The following is a 16,756-nucleotide window of genomic DNA, read 5'->3' on the forward strand; positions in this document are numbered from 1 at the left end:
GCATGATGCATGATGTTTAGTGCTGAAGATCCCTTCTTCCTTCCTGGATTTACCTTGCTCGTACGAACAAACCCGGTTTGGATGGTTGAACAACGGCCGAATTTGATGGGACCGAATGATCCACCCCCTCGAAGACGTCGGGAATTCATAGGAGGCACAGGAACGGAACGGCTGAAACGGCCCTACTCCGGGTCTCTACTGCTAACGAGCTATAGAGGCTAAACACCGCCGTCGAGTCAGCGAAAGTTACTTTTGCCTGGGGATGGGAGACTACCGTGAAAGATGATGAACAGTTCACGATAGGAGATTCATATGGGAGAGTTCATCTGTATCGTTCCGGGCCAAGATTAACCTGGATGAGTGACACTGGACCAGGATAAAAAAGATGGTCAAGGGAGACGTAAACCTCGTCGGAGACGTAAACCTCGTCTCCTCGATACCGGAGCGGCGCACAGCTTTCTGCGTCAATCTACGAGTAAACAAGTACCGTAAAGCCGTCCATTCCTTCTGTCAAAGTGGCGCGTTTTGCCGTGTACATTTCTTTCGGATCAGGACACCAGTTTCTAGTAAAATGGAAAAGCGTTTACCTGATGACAAGTTCGAGACTTGAACAACCTATGGAGTTTGCTTGAGATTGCTATCTAATATGACATGTAGTGCAAAGCGAGCATCTGATGATTACCGGTGACTGCAAGTGGGGTGTAGGGCAAAATTCTCGGCACACGCAGCCCAGACGTTTTGAGCGGCAACATCAACGTGACGGGTAAATGATGTGCGGCCACCAAAAGGGGAAGGAAGACAAAAATGGTGATGGGAGTGACTGATGGTCACAAATGTGACGGTGTACCTAAAACCCATAGTTTTCGGACGATTGGCTACCGGTCTGCCCGAAATCGCCAGCAGCCAGCAGCCAGTCTAAGCAGCGCGCTGATTGAGCTTGAGGGTCAAGAGGGGCCTTACTAGCCAGTCTATAGCCTTAGCTGAGCGTAGCTTCACTCGCTACAAGGAACTTTCTGAGCGGAAGTCGCAGTAACCGAATCGAGAAAGAGGAGGCCAAGTTATTTAGTATTTCATCAATCTTGCCTGACATACAATCCTACCCTTCTCCCACACAACACCTCTTCTCCTCTCACCGCCATTGCACCCCTCTCCCCCATCGCCATGCCCGACGACAACAATCCCATACCATCTTCCTCGTCGTCTCCATCCACTGTAACTAACTCCACCCGTCCCAAACAATCCACAAGAACCTCAACCGGCACAGTCAGAGGAAGAACCTCGCCAGGGCTCGGAAGCGACAGCACCGGCGATGTTCGTCCTCAGAAACGCGCTAGGAAAGCAATAAATTGTGAGCCCTGTAGGAACAGTAAACTCAAATGCGATAGGCGAGTAACAGAGTCATTTTTCTTTCTCTTCGCTTACTGATGCGAGAGCTACAGGAACCGTCCTTGCTCGTCGTGTGTCCTTCGCGGTAAGGATCATGGTTGTCATTTACACCCTCATTTACACGATTTCTCAACTACTCTCTTTCGACAGGCACTTCGGCTTTATGTTACGCGGATTCGCGCCCACCAGAAGGCGACGTTATCGTCCGCGGAGATGACCACCATCAGTGAGAATTAAAATTTTCTTCCTTTTTCTTGATCTTCATCTCAATCATCCTTCTTTCAAATTTTCCCTTTCACCAGCTATAATCGAGTGGACCCCGCTGCAGAGTTTGCTCGCCTTCGGCATTCCTTGAACCTCCTTGAATCCTACATCTACCCCAACAACAAAAATTCTCTTCAATCCCTACCCCATTCGACACCAAACCGTCACCGTCAAAGCACGATTGACTCAGGATTTTTGGCTCCCAAGAAGGAGCCAGTGGATCTAGACATGAACGATAAATCCAACATCACTCCTGGGATGCTTGGACCTCAAACGCAGGGAGGGTTGTATGCAGGACCGACGTCTGTGCCTTCACATTTCATGTCGGTACGTCACAAAAATGGTCCAACGCCCCATGTCCAGTTCTTGACACCTTTCTCATTCCTGGCAGACTGATCAGCCCCGCGGTTCTGATGAAGACTCCGACAGCCGGCAAAGCCAAGAGCGAATAGAGGACTTCCCTCAAAATACAAGTGTTGAATACGACAGAGATCTATTGGGCATGCTTCCCTCTATCGATGTTATTGACGGCCTTATCAGCTACTACTTTGAATATTGCAACTGGATATACCGACACGTAAACCAGGTTGCCTTCACCCAAAACTGGGAACGTTTCAAGAGCGGTCATTCTGCTGACCGGATCACTCTCGCCACAGCTTGTACACTTATGGCCATATCGACACATTACCTACCTGTTCAGCACCCTTTGCTTGAAAGCTTCGCAGAGACCCATGAGCAATTGGGTGCAAATTTCTACGAGGTGTCAGGCATGTCGCTGTCCCGTCGCATGGCAGAGAACAAGTCATACAACCTTGACCTTGTCGAATTGTTCCTTATTCGAAATCATTATAATATTCTCCTGAAGAGCGACAGTGAAGAGATATGGCACATGAAGGGGGAACTGGTAACCGTTGGTACCGCAATGGGTCTTCATCGTGATCCGGGGAAATGGAGGATGCAGCGAGACGTGGCCGAGCGGAGAAGATGGGCGTGGTGGCATATTATTCTGATGGAACGGTATGTACCATCTGGTCTCTAACCTTCCCCTCCTCTTACTTGTTTTATCACAGATGGCAGGCCTTTATGTTTGGGAGGCCATTGTGTATTGCTTCCCATCATTTCGACACCCAACTTCCTTCGTATTGCGATCCCGCGATTGATAAAACAGGACGGCTTTATCTCCCGAATATCGCACTGTTCCGATTAGCTTTCATTTTAGGCGACATTGTGGACGATGCTGTTTCTGTCCGGCCCGTGCCGTACGAGAGCGTTAAAGCCAATGATCGTGCGCTAACGGAGTGGATGGATAACCTCCCGGCCGAACTGGATCTTGACGAGTATCGAGTTGCTCGAAATCTTGCTTCATCAAATGCAAACCTGCGACGTCTTGGTGTCCAGAGCGTTATCATACGCACTTCCTATCATCACATTAGGTTCACTCTACACCGTCCATATGCGAGTGCTCCTAGTTCAGGGCCTAGTGTCAACGGAAGCTCGAAACCGTTAGGAGGTCCCGATTCGTCGAAAATGGCGCAGTCTCTCGAGATTGCTGTGAGCTCCGCAGACAAGTTGATTACAATGGTCAGTCAAGCTAGACCCGACTTCCTTGCCAATTCGTCTCTCGCTGTACCAGGTCACATGAGTTGGGGTCCATGGCACTGTTTCTCTGCTAGCATGTTCTTCTCTTTCCAACTGATTGCGAACCCGGACCAACCTGGTGCCGGATTGTTCCGCGCCTCGATCAAGAAAGCGTTGACGACGCTGGAGCAATCCCGGGGCATTCCTGTAGCAGACAAAGCGCTGGATATCCTTCTAGCACTCGCTCCGCTCTATTCGGCAGAGTCCCAGATGAAGCCTCAAGAGGAGAGAGACAAAGAAAGGGCTAGATGCCTGAGTGTTGTCCGGAAGCTGGCCTTCCCCTACCACGACTCGCATGATCCCCGGAATCGGTTAGGCAACTCGGATTCCCCGAGTGGTTTTGGTAGCAGGATAGGATCGCTTCTCTCTAGCTCACCCGCTAACTCGAGCTCGGTCAGTCCGCCTATGGGCCAAATGATGCCTCACACGCATACATACGATTCGTTACCAACGCATGCGATGTCTTCAATGAGGACATCGCCCTCAGTCTATAACCAGAACGGTACCTCGACTGCATCATCTGGTCAAACCCAATCGCCACATAGTATGCAACCGTTACCGTTGTCGTCGCCAACAGGTGCTCACCACGGTTTGGTGACCTCTTCCCCGACTTCGGCGGCCTATGGACACACAAATCCAGGAGGCTTCCCTATGGGACCAACCCAGGGTACACCCTCTCATGTTCAGATCTATGGTGTGAGCCAGTACCCGGTGGACAGTAATGCTATGGAATCAATGTGGGGGGCTTCGCTCGGTTTTGGTCATACTGAGTGGGCACAATTTCTGGATGGTACGGTCACGAAGGGCGGTGTACAAACTGGTATGGTCTCACATCGTATGCAGGGTTGAAAAGTTGTTTGTTTCAAAACCACCACCCCGTGATTGTGTGTGTCCTTCCGATTTCTTCGCTTCTCCATCTCCTCTTCCTTCATTTCGCTTGTGGCACCATACCCATTTGCATAGATCACCGGTTGTGCCACTGATGTTCCGCTTTATCTTTCTCGCCCTTGGGATTTGGTATCGATCGCCTTTACTGTAATACCCGCCTCAGATACCATCCTCTGTTTTTTTCTTGCTTTTTTTATTATCTTTCTTTTTGTCTGTCGCTGATATATTTTGTAGCCATATATTAAATTGTACATGTGTAAATTTCTCGAAAGCGGGAGCTACATATTTTGGGTAATCTAAATTCAGCGCAAAGCCAAAAACCTTTTTAGTCCCCCCTTTTACCGTGATTGGAAGCTACTGAGTTTTTGCATGCGTTTTACGCGATTGGAGAGTTCCATTCTCAACTCCGACAACCGAGCTGGCGGGGGATCGTGAGCTGTTCCAGCTGCTAATACCTGATCGATCAGGTAATATGGCAACCAGGTCGAAGCCGCATGTTTTGGAAGGTCTCTTGCAAGTTGGGAGTCGGCCTATGGGTTGATAATAAGTTGACGGTGTAACCCCAACAGAAGACTACCAACCTTGCGGACGAGAGACAGTGTGTGATCAATAGCATACTCCAAATATCCAAACTTGAGGCTGACTCGGATAAGATAGTCATGATGATTTTCCTTTAATATGCAGAGTTTAGAGAGAAAGAAGGAACGGAAAGAAAGAAAACGATTGCCTTTACCTCCAATGATTGTATAAGCCAAGGTGGAGGTGGATATGACTGGTAGCTCAAAACCGTTTCGAGAGCAACTTTTGTGTATTTGTGCTCCGTTTCAGAACTATCATGCCGCTTGAGGGATTCTCGAAGATATCTCCAACCACGGTCTGCTGGACTGCCAGGCCAGGACGAGACTTTATCAGTGAGCAGCCAGTCGGAGTTGTCTTCTTGGCTGGGAGGATAAAAGGAAAAGGTCAATTAATTTGAATGATACATGATTCACGAAACCCTTACACGACAGCCTCGGGGTTATGCGAAAGCCTGAGACACTGAGTGGTTAAGTGTGCGAAGAGTTCCGTCATGTCCACGTTGAGACTTTTCGCAGTAGCCATTGCCAATTCGAAACGATTTGATTGTGCTAACCGCATAATTATAGATGAAGGGGGCAGTAAAAAGTCTAAGAAAATACCTAAATGACAAGAAAAGCCTCGAAAATTTTGGAATCTCACCGTTAAGCGTTAATAAGGAGGGATCCTTGCGAACAAGATCTGACTGTGCGGCCAATAATGCGTAGTCATATTGTATATCTTCGAGTTGGATCACTTCGTTGTCATACTTCCCGGTCAAAAACCTGGCCGGTGGTACATGAAGAGACAATTTTCGCTTCTTTCTCACCTACATTGAGCAGGTTAGTTAGAAGGTTTGGAGGTGCAAAACTCTACCGAGAGGCCTACTTCATTCTCAGAATCAACCGATCCGGGAAGTATAAACCAGGCAGTTTTGGGGTCGGCCAAAGAGAGGGCATTCATTGAGACCATATATGATTCCAGTTGATCTTGAGCCAGCGTGGTGAATAAAGATGGGTCACTTGAAGCAAGCGCTTGAAGCTTTCGAGCACGCTGGTACATCGTTAATGCAGCTGCGGGTATTAAGTTTTACGAGCAATTGGATGAATACGGAGACCCGCACCGTTCCGATAATCGCCCTTGCTGAGATACCAAGAATACAATATGTGCGAGTAACGAGGGTTGCTGCGAGGATCTGCGTTCCGCGCTTTGAAGGCCAAAGCATCTTCTACTTCGTCTGCAAAGCCGGTGAAGTTGAAATTCATGAGTGAATTCACTTGATTGTGTTCGCACATCTTGTACACGATGTGGCTAATACTCTCTCTTTTCCTGTCGATGTCATGAGCAGAGAAGATGACAGAGGAGGGTCTCAACACTTACTGAGCATCAGACGTTATAGAGAGCCAGGCTCCATAAGCATCTTCGTACATCCCAAGTTCGGTATAACCCTTGACAACGGTCAGCCACAAGGGGGTGGTATCAGTGCCAGGCGGTGCGCAAGACAATGCATATTGTGTGAATGCAACTTCATGGAAGAGGTTTGCGCTCGACTTGAATAGGGTGGCGATATACAAGTAAAAATCATACGCCGAAACAAACAGTCGATTCGAAGGCATCACTTGTTCCAGCGCCTCCTTGTCTTCAGGGGTAAGAGCGCTATCGGAACCTAGAGAAAATAAACGCTTTAGCACAGGTTCTGGGTACTGCGTATCATGGAACAGGTACATACCGAAACTACCGGCGAGCTTCTCGAGTAAAAGTGTAGCGTCATCGACTCTTCCGGTGTTCAAACATATCCTACTAAGAACATAGGTGATACCAGGCGTTCTCGGCATCCACGAAATGATTTCCCTCGAAACATGGAAATAGCCCAGAAGCCTCAGACGTTCGCAAAAGACCACTTCTGCTTTAGTCGCGTTCGCCGGTGAGATAGACTGTAATAAACCGGTCGCGTCCAGAAAACGGTGAGCCGCCCCAGGAAGTACAGTACCCTGATCCCCGGATTGAGAGAGCAGACGATGTATGAGGGAATGAGTAGGAGTTATATGCAGCTTGCTCCGGGAAACCTGCATATTCTGCAATAAAGAAACCACATCGTCTGCAGTGGAAATATCGTCCAGAGGTGGTTTCACTGATGAAGTTGCTGGTTGTCTAACCACGTAACGTAGCATTGCAATTCCTCTGAAAACAGCAAAAACTTCTGCGAGTAACGAAGGGTCCCACTGACCTAGCTCTTCTGAGAGGAACAACAGTAGTGCAACTAGGCATAGGCATAGGTCATACCTAGCATTGACTGTAGTCGCAATATAGCTTGCCGTCAATCCTCTAAACCATTGTGAAGTGGGTGGAGGTAGAAGAAGCTCTACTTCATCTTCTTCCCGTTTCACTTCCATATCAAAGCCACCGATCACGTCCAGTGACGTGCGGACAGCATTTTCGACTTCCTGAATACTCTGCAGCCTGCCGACGAGCCAATCATTAGCCCCTTCATTCAAGGCTTCTTTGAATCGTGATCGAGTGGCCTGATCCTGAAGTATATCGGCAAAGGGAAACGCGATCTCCTGATGCAACACATCTACCAAGCAGTTTTCCAAACTCATCATAAGTTCTGGCCCTGCTTTGAATCGCAGATTCCAAAGTATTCCGAGTAAGTCATAGTGGGCGTCAGTAATCCGTTGATCATGTTCCAGTACTCGGCGAAGATGTATGGGTAGATCCTCGACAACTAGAGAACTGACGCGTTCTCGTTCTACGACCATGATCCCGCCTTGTCCCTGAGTTCCAAGAGTGAGGGGCCAACGAGCACTCCGTTCAATCTCCCGACATCGGGCGATGAAGCCCTCCCAGTCTCGTTTCAGAGCATTCCAGTACTTTGAATATTGGAGTGCTCCGGTATGAGGGTCACGGTTCAGATTAACCGTGCAACCGACCACGGCTGCGATGTTCTCTGCCAACGAAGCATAAGTTGTCGTAAGCTGTGGTGGGAGAGGGCCAGGGAGAGCGCGGAAAGCTTCAGAGTATTGCTTGATCGCTGTGTTAAGAGTTAGGTTTGAGAACATCCCCGGGCGCATGGCAACTTCTAGGAATTTATCGGTCATGGATCCCGAGGATGCGAGAACTTCTTCGAGGTAAACGGGGGTGAGCTCTATTTCGGGGGCATAGGAAGCAATTTGCCAAACCGAAGACTGGGTTCCGGTCTTGCTCAAGCCATCCAGATCGAGGAATATCCTCTCAACTATTGACTGCCCTTGTCGGTCCCATAACGTATACAACACGTTATCGACGACTATGAAGTCGTGTAAGTGACAATGAGCACTGCTTTTTGAGCACTGCACCGTGCCAATATCCTCGATGTGGTCTCGGAAGGTATCCAAAAGCTGGAAGGAACCTCCAGAAGTTGGTGAAGATATGGAAGGGATAAATGCGAGTACAAAGAGGCGATCTTTACGTGTTTCAGAGGAGAATACTCGGAGAAGTGTCTGCCTTTCCGCCTCCAGTAAGACTTGCGGTCTTGATCCGCGAGGCTGGGTACCAGGAGAGGGTGATACATCGCGAATGAACGTCTGAGAGAGAGTCTTCTGCGCCGCGCAACCAAGTTTTGGGTTCCAGAGCCTGAGAACACGATCGCGAGAAAGAGTCCACACGTTTCCAATATCGGTGGGTGGAGGATAAGTAGCCATTGAGATGATTTCGGATGCGCTATTGTTCGAGGTAGAGAGAGAGGGAAGAAAGGATGTCAAAGAAGAAAAGAAGTTTCCGTGTTGCACCAGTGATTCCGACCAATCATCTAAGGATGTGAAGTTCAGTAGGAGGTTGGAAGAGTGACAAAGAACAACCACGCACCGACAGAAGTTTCAACGCCTGCATACTCAGTTTCTAACCTCATCAGCGTTCCATTTTTCATTCCGATGATCACGCAGTCGCTCCCATGCACATGAACTAGACCTTCCAATTCTCCTGCGCAATTCTTGATGAGATATTCGGAAGCCCAACGATTATTTATCGTATCCTTCCAAAGAGTATAGCCAGTGCCTATGGGAAGAACGAGCCTATGAACAGATCCCGTCACCGTGACAGCAAGGATGTGGATTTCCGAATCCCTCCAAACAAGTACTGATGGAGAAGGAAGTACAGCCGACGGAAATATGAATCGAACGGGTGGAACTTCGCTCGTGGAGAGTGATATTAACTCTAAGGTGAATCCTTTGTCAAGTAATCGCAGGAGAATCGTGCCAGTGGACTCTTCATGAAGAATGGCGGAGAATGAGGCGTGTTCATTAAGCTCGGATGTTTCGTCCTCGTAAGGTAAGGTAGTGTTGGGTCGTCTGCTTTCAACTGGGACGAAGACAGCTTGGGTAGCAGGAAAGAGAGATGACAGCTGTGTTGCCACCAGCAGACTACCGTTCATGGTCATTGGCCTGACTAGACGTTGCGCAAGACTTACACTGCGTACAGGTAGAAACAAGAATTTCAAAGAAACCACCACCATCACGTGACGTGATGGAGACACGGTCATGAAGCCTCGCGCTGCATGCATATGTTTCAATGATTTTGACCCCCACGACATACACATACATTCAAGCCACATCATACTACGTCTGGATCACCCCCGATATTAATTCAATAATCAAGATCGGTTCATGGAATGTGAATTGTCGGCTTTCATTCACAGAACCTGCATACGAGGCTTCGACACCACTTGCGACTCAGTTCGGAAACGGAAGATCAACGAAAAGTACGTCCGTTCCTGTAAGGATTTGAAACACGCCAACGCATCTGTGGCTAGACGGCAAGCGCTGAGCAGGCAGCTTAAAATCGAAACTTGGCTATGTTCGACCGTCCGTGTTGAATGCTGAAATTTGTGGGAGCGGGAGCGGGTAGCTGAAATTTAAGACTTGGCAGTACCCCGTTAGCGGTTTGGAACTCGGAGTCTCCTTGATGTTGGAAGACCACCCTCGACTTTTTGGCTCGGAGAGACCGTTCCTGGTTGATTGAAGGCGGGCAACAGCTCTCCCAAGTTAACGAAAACGGATAGCACTGAGGCCTCGCAAGCCATCCGGCAAAGACTGTGGACTAAGGCAACATGGACCCATTGTCCGCGCCAAACACGATCTTTGATGAAGGTTGAAAGGAGCGGTTGCCAATCCCCCTTTAATCAATTATGTTCAAAGCCCGCATGATTTCTGGTGGGTAGCTGGCAGTGGATAGACGAGGTTTGTGGTCACGATGCAAGCAATATAGGCTGTGCTACAGCCTTATTTGATCGACGGCCTCGGAGGATTCTTCTCGATTGAAAACGATCGTAATATAATGTTTAATTGCCTCGGGAGCCGCTTGAGCAGTAATCTCGGGCATTGATATCCAGGAAGGAGTTCGTTCGAACAGGCAAGTATTCATTCCTCCCGGTGAGAAGCTTGCTGATGATCAAGCCTCTCGTCCCACTGAAGCTCCTCTTCTGCCTCTGAAAACCCAGTACATTTATGAGCTTCAGATTTACAGGCCTTTGACTGCACAGCGGTACAAATTTCTACCTTACGGTCATGTTGCGTGTAGAGAGCAAAAACAGGGTCCAAAGTCCGAGCGCACGCGCGCAGTTTCATCTGAACTGCCACCTTCGCGGCCAACACCCAGGTGCCTCCGCAGACAAAAGGCTTTATCGTACCAAACGGGAATGGTGGTCGAAGTCCTACGTCTCATTCACGATAAATTATCAATTGAAGGATCAACAACATGTTAATCGAAACGGCCGTTACTGCTCCATTCATCTCTTCTTTCAAGTTGGCCAAATGTCTTCAAGATCAAGATTAGAGCTCATTTTTCGGAAATTTATACCTGCCTCATTGCCAGTGGCAGCAGGACAAACTCGTCCCCATGGAGTACTTGCTCCGGCGGCTACTGCATAAGTTGGGTGAACCTGTGGGCCTCATGTTTTCAACGACTACGAACCGAGGGGAACGTGTCCATGTTGTTATCTCATCCTGGACTGTAGGGCAACTAGGGGAGTTCACCAAGGTTTCCTTGATCATAATCTGAGTAGGGGGATATAAAGGTGAACAGTTCACCAGGTCAGAGCTCATTCCACTTCCCTCTTTTACTTCAGTCTCAACTCTTAACCCCTTCTTTCCCTTCCTCGATGGAAGCAGTACTTTATTTCGACGCCATTCTCTTCCCATCTGACGGTATGCATTGTTCACTGTTCCGTCATGCCGGTTTCTAAGCTTTTTCTTCAACCAAGGTCGAACCCCTACACTTGTTTCATTAATGACCACGTTTGTTTCCCCCTTGAATGGTGAATCGGCATTATAACGAACGACTTATCTAGCCCGATGTCCCTTGGGCACCATAGTTCATATACAAACAACCCATCACGAATGCCACATCCTGAAGTTCATATGGACTATGTAAGTGGCTCCTACCTATCCATCTGCATACAAATTAATTAACGCGTCCAAATAGATAGCTGAAAACTTCGGTCCCAGGGCGTGGAAGTACCAGGTAAATGTCCTGTCACCCATTTTTTAAGGTTTCTCTAACCAATACAATGGTCAGCTCGTGGAAGCCCTGGACGGCATGAACCGCAAATTTGCCAACCCTTACATCATTTTCTACCCTGTCGTGTCCAGGGATGGTATGCCTTTCCCAATCAACAAGACACTACGGGATATCCAAGGGAGAGCCTTTCTCGAGGAGCTCGCTTGGCGCGGAAACATCGTAGTGACAAAATACCGCGATAACCCGTTTTCGTCCATGGTGGACGCCTCGATGGCCGATTTTCCTATCCTTAAAAATTACTTCATGACGCATGGATGTCCTGGCCTGGTACGTTTTTTGTATTTAGAACCCGGATCTGCCTTTCTAATTTGCGGCTTCAACAGTGAATTGGTCAAGTTCTTCGCTTCTTAACATATACGGCACACTAATCGTTCGACATTGACGGTCCTTGTTAATCCTAATATCCCCTTATTTACTTGCACCTATATGGTAATTATAATATTACAGGTCCCCTCCCGAACTTCCCGCTTTCATCTGAGCTTTCTGAGGTCCCTCGGGTGTAGATTTCTTCGGGCCCTCTTCTGCAGCAGCCCTACCAGGCTTACAGTGTTCTGGAATAGGGCTCGACGGGTCGATGGGTGGATGAATCACTTTTCCCACTTTGAAGTAGTCTTTGTGTTCAAGATAAAACTTCTTCCAATGTTCAACACCCTTTTTAAAAAAGACCAATGAATCAGTTCGAAAACAGAGTAACCTTAGTTTTACTTACCCTTAACTCATCCTCATTCAACCCACGCAGATCATGGGTACGATGAGTTTGAAAGCAACCAGTACCGAATGCCCGGGCTGCGTCAACTCCAGCCCTATAGTGAAACGAATTCTCAGAACAGATACGATTGAAGCCTAAAACGCGTATAACGAACATGATGTGATATGACCCTCCTGGTTGATATGCCTTCCCTTTCGTTACATCGTAAACGTCTCCATCGATCTGCAAGTCATAAGCGAGCGATTCAGGGATATTAAGAAGGAATGGCGAGGGGACTCAACTGCAAGGTAGATCGGACGACCCGGCACCCTTCCATCAAACTCCGCCAGTAGACGTTCAGACAACAACCGTTGTCCTTGCTGTCAAAGTAAACAAATTCGCGGGAAAAGGATCAGTAAGTATTTGCTTGAGAGGGAATCAAAAGGCCATAAAAGGAACAAAAAAAAGAAACACCTACAGGAGCCAGAACAGGTAACCTAGATCAAACTCACCTCGGGAAAATACGTCCTCCACCGACTCCATTTCCCATCATACTCCCAAATGAAACTCCCAGTAATGAACTTTCCCGCCAGTGTGATGCATAGAATCACGATGAGAATGAATTTAAGTAGCCCCAATAACCCGACTTCCTCTTGAGCAGTAGGATCTTTCTCTTCAGGACCAACTTTTTCTCCTCGTGCGATCTTTTCGTCACGTTCTTTCTTGCGTTTCAACCACTCTTCACGAACTCGGTTCTGTTTTTCGCGATATTCTTTATACCTAGGTAAAGAGAAAGATCAATCGGTGGAGACCTAAACGACTGACATGAGCGGTCTGGAAGCTTACGCTAGGAATGGCCTGTTCGCTGGTTTATTCGAGACCATTCTGTTTGGATGGGACGGGTCTCTAACTAATGACGCGTTGGGACGCTCCCTGTACGGTTCGGGTTCTTCTCCAGTCACGATTCCTTTGAGCCACGACATTCTTCCTTTTCGATGTCAGAGTTTTCGACGTGTCTGGGGACCTTCGGCCGCTGAATTGAGAATTGCACACGTCAGTGAGAGTCAAGTGAGAGTCGTGGTAGAAAGCGTAAGACAACACGTGTACGTTCCCCTGGGAGATAATGAATGTAAAACACTGCCATGTCGAGCATGATCAAGTACATACAGGAGATGGAAGAGATTTTTTCAATCTGCGGACCGAGCCCCGAGTCTCGATGACAATACCCTGCTCATAATCTTCGTGTCCGTCGTTCACGGCTAGCCAAATTACAGAAAAATATCCGAATTTATTGCTAAACTAAGGGGAAAAAAACTGCCTATAAATGCAACAATAGCTTAAGTTAAATGACAGTGACAGTTCTATTAAAGAGTGCGATGTAATGTAGTAGTTCATACAAATAGCACAAGACCGAGTGAAGGGATGGGACATAGCAGACTCACGCACTGGGGGGAGGGGCATGAAGCAATATCAACATAGGGAAAAAATCAAGTCATTAGGCGGTAAGAATATAAAGAAAAAGAACCCTCGGGGTAGACGTGCCTAGCCAGTGCGTGTAGAAGGAGGATGCGCATAAGGATGATGTCGAAACAGAGAATAAGATCAAGAAATGCGTGATGCCGTACAAAAATACCACACGAGCGATTGCGAAAACCATGATCAGACGTCCGATAGAACCATGCAAGGGAAGTGAATCGCGATGAATCAAAAAAAAACGCAGCACGGGTCAACGATCACTGCGGCAGTGAAGGGGTAGATTGTTGTGCTTGCTGCTGACGATGCTCCCGCTCACTAGCATGTTGAGAGATAGTGATGTATGCACCACCAGTTTCCTCCGTATTCAGGCCGGGGGGCTGAGAAGGAGCAGATGCGAGTAACCGTACATCATCGTCCGTAGGGTCGAAATCCTCAACCCAGTTCCTCATCGCGAGGAACTTCGGAGTCTTGATAAACTATGGAGGGCCGAATGAGCAAAATCCGGGTGCCTAGGGCGTAGGAAGAAACTTACTTTAGGTACGGAATCCGTAGCCATCAGCCTGAAAACATGGACTTGTATCCTCTCATACAACCGAATCATCGTCTGCAGCTGCGTGGCATTGAAAGCGCTGGCCTGCTCAGGCTCCACCCGACCCTGGAATGCCTTCCCATTGAGGTTGGTGACAACATCTTCCAAGTACTTCACGAGCTCATTACGGAGCCCATGGTCGATGTTAAGTTCGCACTGGCTCGAGGGTGCGAGGTAGGTGTTGTAGATAACGAAAGCGGTGTTAATCAATGATTCGTGGTGACGCTCCATAGCGGCCTGGCCTGGGGTTGTCCGAGTTCCAGCGCGAGGTGGTGGATTGACGGCAACAGCACTGGAAGTGATGTTGAACTTCCGCTTGAAGTCCTGGACATCGAGCCAAAACGACAAGTTCTCCTCACAGAAGTTGTTTCGGAGGAACTCGCGGAATAGCGACCGCAGACTAGGCTCCTCAAGAATGTACCGTAGACGTTCTGTATTGCTCTCCTTCGTATTCCTCTTCTCCGTTGCTTCGTAGTTGGCGTTGAGCTTCTCTGCAAGAGATATCCGTCTGTGTATCTTGGCATCAAGGCCCTTCTTCTCACCTTCAGCGGTCTTGTCCACAGAAGAGCGCTCATTATTCAGATTGGCCGACGATGCGTTTGGCGAGTCTTGAACTCCACCTCTCGTGTTGTCCCAATTGGCTACACGCCGACCTTCGTCTGTAATCTTGTATATGGCCTTGGCTGTACAACGGAACTCTCCGTGTTGCTATACATCAGATGAGGTGAGATGAACGAGGTATGACTAAAAACATTACGCACGCTAACTGGAGAGTTTCCACCAGGGGCTGAGCCGCGAACGGTGAAAATGATGGCGGAATCGTTGTTCTTCCGCTTATCGCTGACCAGTGTAATCAGCCCAAAGCGAACAAACTGCGCTGCCATCTCAGCAGCTTCCTCTCGGCCAACCACAGACGTGAAATCACAGAGCCACTCAAGAGCAGTGACTGCAGCAAAGCAGTACTTGTGATGCTGTTGACCTTTGCCCAACAGTGGCTGCGCACGCTCGGTAACATCCATCAACGAGACACCTTTGGCTCTTTCGTTATAACGTTGGAAAGCATCCTGTGGTTGACTTGTCTGTGATGTATAGTTTGGTTGACGACCAACGAAGCGACGGAAGAGGGCCGTTATAACGGACTGGGTGACGATGATCTCATCATCAACAGACCGTCGCTCTAGATGGAGCAGCTTGATGCAGATGGGCTGTGTGATGAAAACATCCTGTAGATGATCAGCATTGATTCCATTCTTGCTGATGAAGCGTTCCAAGACGTGAAGACCCTTTGGGGTGAGAATGTAGATACCCCTGTCCTTGAACAGATTAGAGGAAGGATCTGCGGCGTTCTCGATGAGGCGAGCATCCATGAAGTGTTGACTCATGGCCTTGGCCATTTCCCTTGTCATGGAAAAGGTGGTTGTAGTCGTTGTCGTCACTACTCGAGAAGGTTCTCTGGGATCCGGCCCACGATTAGACTGAGAAAATTTGAGCGATGCGAGGTTTTGCGCGGCTTCGTCCCTGTTCACAACGTAAGAATGTAAAGCGATATGAAGAAGAGGGGGGGAGCTGACGTTGAAAAGGAATTAGAGAATGTGCGGAAGAATTGCTTGTGCGGGCCGAGTTGCAGCGACACGATTAGCGTTGCAAAGAGATCCAACGTGTCCTGAATACAAGAGCGATACGATGAGAAGAAGATTTTCTGCAAGATGGAAAGGACTACGCACCTTAAGAAAGGGCCTCCCGCGTTTTGTGGTCTTCATCATATGAGACGATGCCTGGGGCTCGGTATCGGAAGGCATGGTGGATGAAGGAAAGGATTAAAGAGGAGAGTGAGCAGATAAGACTTTACACAAGGATAATAGAGAGAAGAAGATGAAGAAGAGGGAGGGGGAGGAGGCGAGGGGGAAAGGTGTGTGCTAAGTAAGGGTGATGGTGGAGGTAGTAAATACTCCCATCCAACTCACTTATGCGGTTGCTATCCAAATATTTCCCACGCTCTGCCTCATGCCTTGGAAGAAAATAATTATTTGTTCTGGACCTGGTTACATAATCATCCCAGCGATCCGAACGCTTGTGGTGTTACATACATCAACAACGCAATGCAGGCTCGCACTTTGTTCTAGCTCAGAATGCTCAATTTATCCGCTAGAGGTTGCTCTTCCATAGATGACTTGTCCATCCCTGGTTGCACGGAATGACTCCCGCTTACGGTCGAATTATGATCGGCATTCTGTAAGCGAAAGTAAAAATCCTACATCGAGTATGATAGCATAACATCAATGAGACCGACAAGCATCTCAAGTAGCTTGCATGTACAGTAGGTACACGGAACCAAGTCTCTGACATCTCCAACGAAGGATTCGTTACCTCACTAGGGTCGAGTAAGGACCCAGGGATGGCAAAATTAAGCCTCGTGTCTTTGCATCAGTTGCTGTCCATAGTCTGGCCCGTTCGAGTCCCCGCAGCCTGTTCTTCCTCCAGAATGCAACCCCTTTATGTAAAACCACTTCAATGGAGAGGACCTAGAGTGAGCTGAGTCCCTGAAACTGCGTCGTGGACGCGTGAACCTCGGCTAGGGTATGCTTGCAAGTGACAACAGCCGCACTGCCTCCTGCGAGGACGTGAAGCTTCGCGATCCTGGATGAAAATAAACGGTGCAACAGCCGCGACGGACCTGGCCGACGATCGTATTCGTAATAATTCTTCCATTTGCTTCCGTT

At 48.4% G+C, this 16,756-nt stretch overlaps 5 protein-coding genes across 6 annotated transcripts; 2 read left to right on the forward strand and 3 right to left on the reverse strand.

The window, feature by feature from the left end:
- Positions 1–1,108: 1,108 nt before the first annotated feature.
- E1B28_004013 (uncharacterized protein) lies at positions 1,109–4,421 on the forward strand (the record flags this gene model as incomplete). The annotated part of the gene is made up of 7 exons (XM_043148465.1): positions 1,109–1,385; positions 1,440–1,471; positions 1,537–1,612; positions 1,689–1,977; positions 2,042–2,667; positions 2,721–4,108; positions 4,411–4,421. Exons 1-7 carry the CDS (start codon positions 1,162–1,164, stop codon positions 4,419–4,421), a joined length of 2,646 nt encoding a protein of 881 aa, XP_043013064.1. The 5' UTR covers positions 1,109–1,161.
- A 93-nt stretch (positions 4,422–4,514) lies between these two features.
- E1B28_004014 (uncharacterized protein) lies at positions 4,515–9,211 on the reverse strand (the record flags this gene model as incomplete). The annotated part of the gene is made up of 10 exons (XM_043148466.1): positions 8,575–9,211; positions 6,461–8,518; positions 6,112–6,397; positions 5,855–6,060; positions 5,620–5,804; positions 5,395–5,560; positions 5,180–5,342; positions 4,910–5,117; positions 4,758–4,847; positions 4,515–4,706 (listed from the first exon to the last, which is right to left on the reverse strand). Exons 1-10 carry the CDS (start codon positions 9,143–9,145, stop codon positions 4,515–4,517), a joined length of 4,125 nt encoding a protein of 1,374 aa, XP_043013065.1. The 5' UTR covers positions 9,146–9,211.
- A 1,653-nt stretch (positions 9,212–10,864) lies between these two features.
- E1B28_004015 (uncharacterized protein) lies at positions 10,865–11,609 on the forward strand (the record flags this gene model as incomplete). Its single annotated transcript, XM_043148467.1, has 6 exons — positions 10,865–10,910; positions 10,967–11,000; positions 11,054–11,132; positions 11,188–11,226; positions 11,281–11,550; positions 11,607–11,609. 6 exons carry the CDS (start codon positions 10,865–10,867, stop codon positions 11,607–11,609), a joined length of 471 nt encoding a protein of 156 aa, XP_043013066.1.
- A 115-nt stretch (positions 11,610–11,724) lies between these two features.
- On the reverse strand, positions 11,725–13,132 carry E1B28_004016 (uncharacterized protein; the record flags this gene model as incomplete). The annotated part of the gene is made up of 6 exons (XM_043148468.1): positions 12,818–13,132; positions 12,484–12,751; positions 12,274–12,351; positions 12,147–12,214; positions 11,993–12,086; positions 11,725–11,934 (listed from the first exon to the last, which is right to left on the reverse strand). Exons 1-6 carry the CDS (start codon positions 12,952–12,954, stop codon positions 11,725–11,727), a joined length of 855 nt encoding a protein of 284 aa, XP_043013067.1. The 5' UTR covers positions 12,955–13,132.
- Positions 13,133–13,239: 107 nt separating this feature from the next.
- E1B28_004017 (uncharacterized protein) lies at positions 13,240–15,966 on the reverse strand. Of its 2 annotated transcripts, XM_043148470.1 has the most exons (6): positions 15,761–15,966; positions 15,608–15,699; positions 14,798–15,554; positions 14,579–14,744; positions 13,980–14,527; positions 13,240–13,923 (listed from the first exon to the last, which is right to left on the reverse strand). In XM_043148470.1, exons 1-6 carry the CDS (start codon positions 15,833–15,835, stop codon positions 13,705–13,707), a joined length of 1,857 nt encoding a protein of 618 aa, XP_043013069.1. In that variant the 5' UTR covers positions 15,836–15,966; the 3' UTR covers positions 13,240–13,704. The 2 variants fall into 2 exon arrangements, with proteins under 2 accessions (XP_043013069.1, XP_043013068.1); XM_043148469.1 differs by having other exon boundaries at positions 13,980–14,744.
- Between the last annotated feature and the right edge of the window lie 790 nt (positions 15,967–16,756).

This window comes from Marasmius oreades, chromosome 2 (assembly GCF_018924745.1).
Source record: "Marasmius oreades isolate 03SP1 chromosome 2, whole genome shotgun sequence".
NCBI classification, from domain to species: domain Eukaryota; kingdom Fungi; phylum Basidiomycota; class Agaricomycetes; order Agaricales; family Marasmiaceae; genus Marasmius; species Marasmius oreades.

Bases quoted from the DNA above. Each gene is read 5' to 3' on its own strand.
- E1B28_004017 (XM_043148469.1), bottom strand. From the start codon at position 15,835: ATGCCTTCCGATACCGAGCCCCAGGCATCGTCTCATATGATGAAGACC. The intron at 15,555-15,607 runs GTCAGCTCCCCC...CGTTGTGAACAG, and splicing joins TTCTCTAATTCCTTTTCAAC to GGACGAAGCCGCGCAAAACC. The intron at 14,745-14,797 runs GTGCGTAATGTT...TCTGATGTATAG, and splicing joins GTGGAAACTCTCCAGTTAGC to CAACACGGAGAGTTCCGTTG.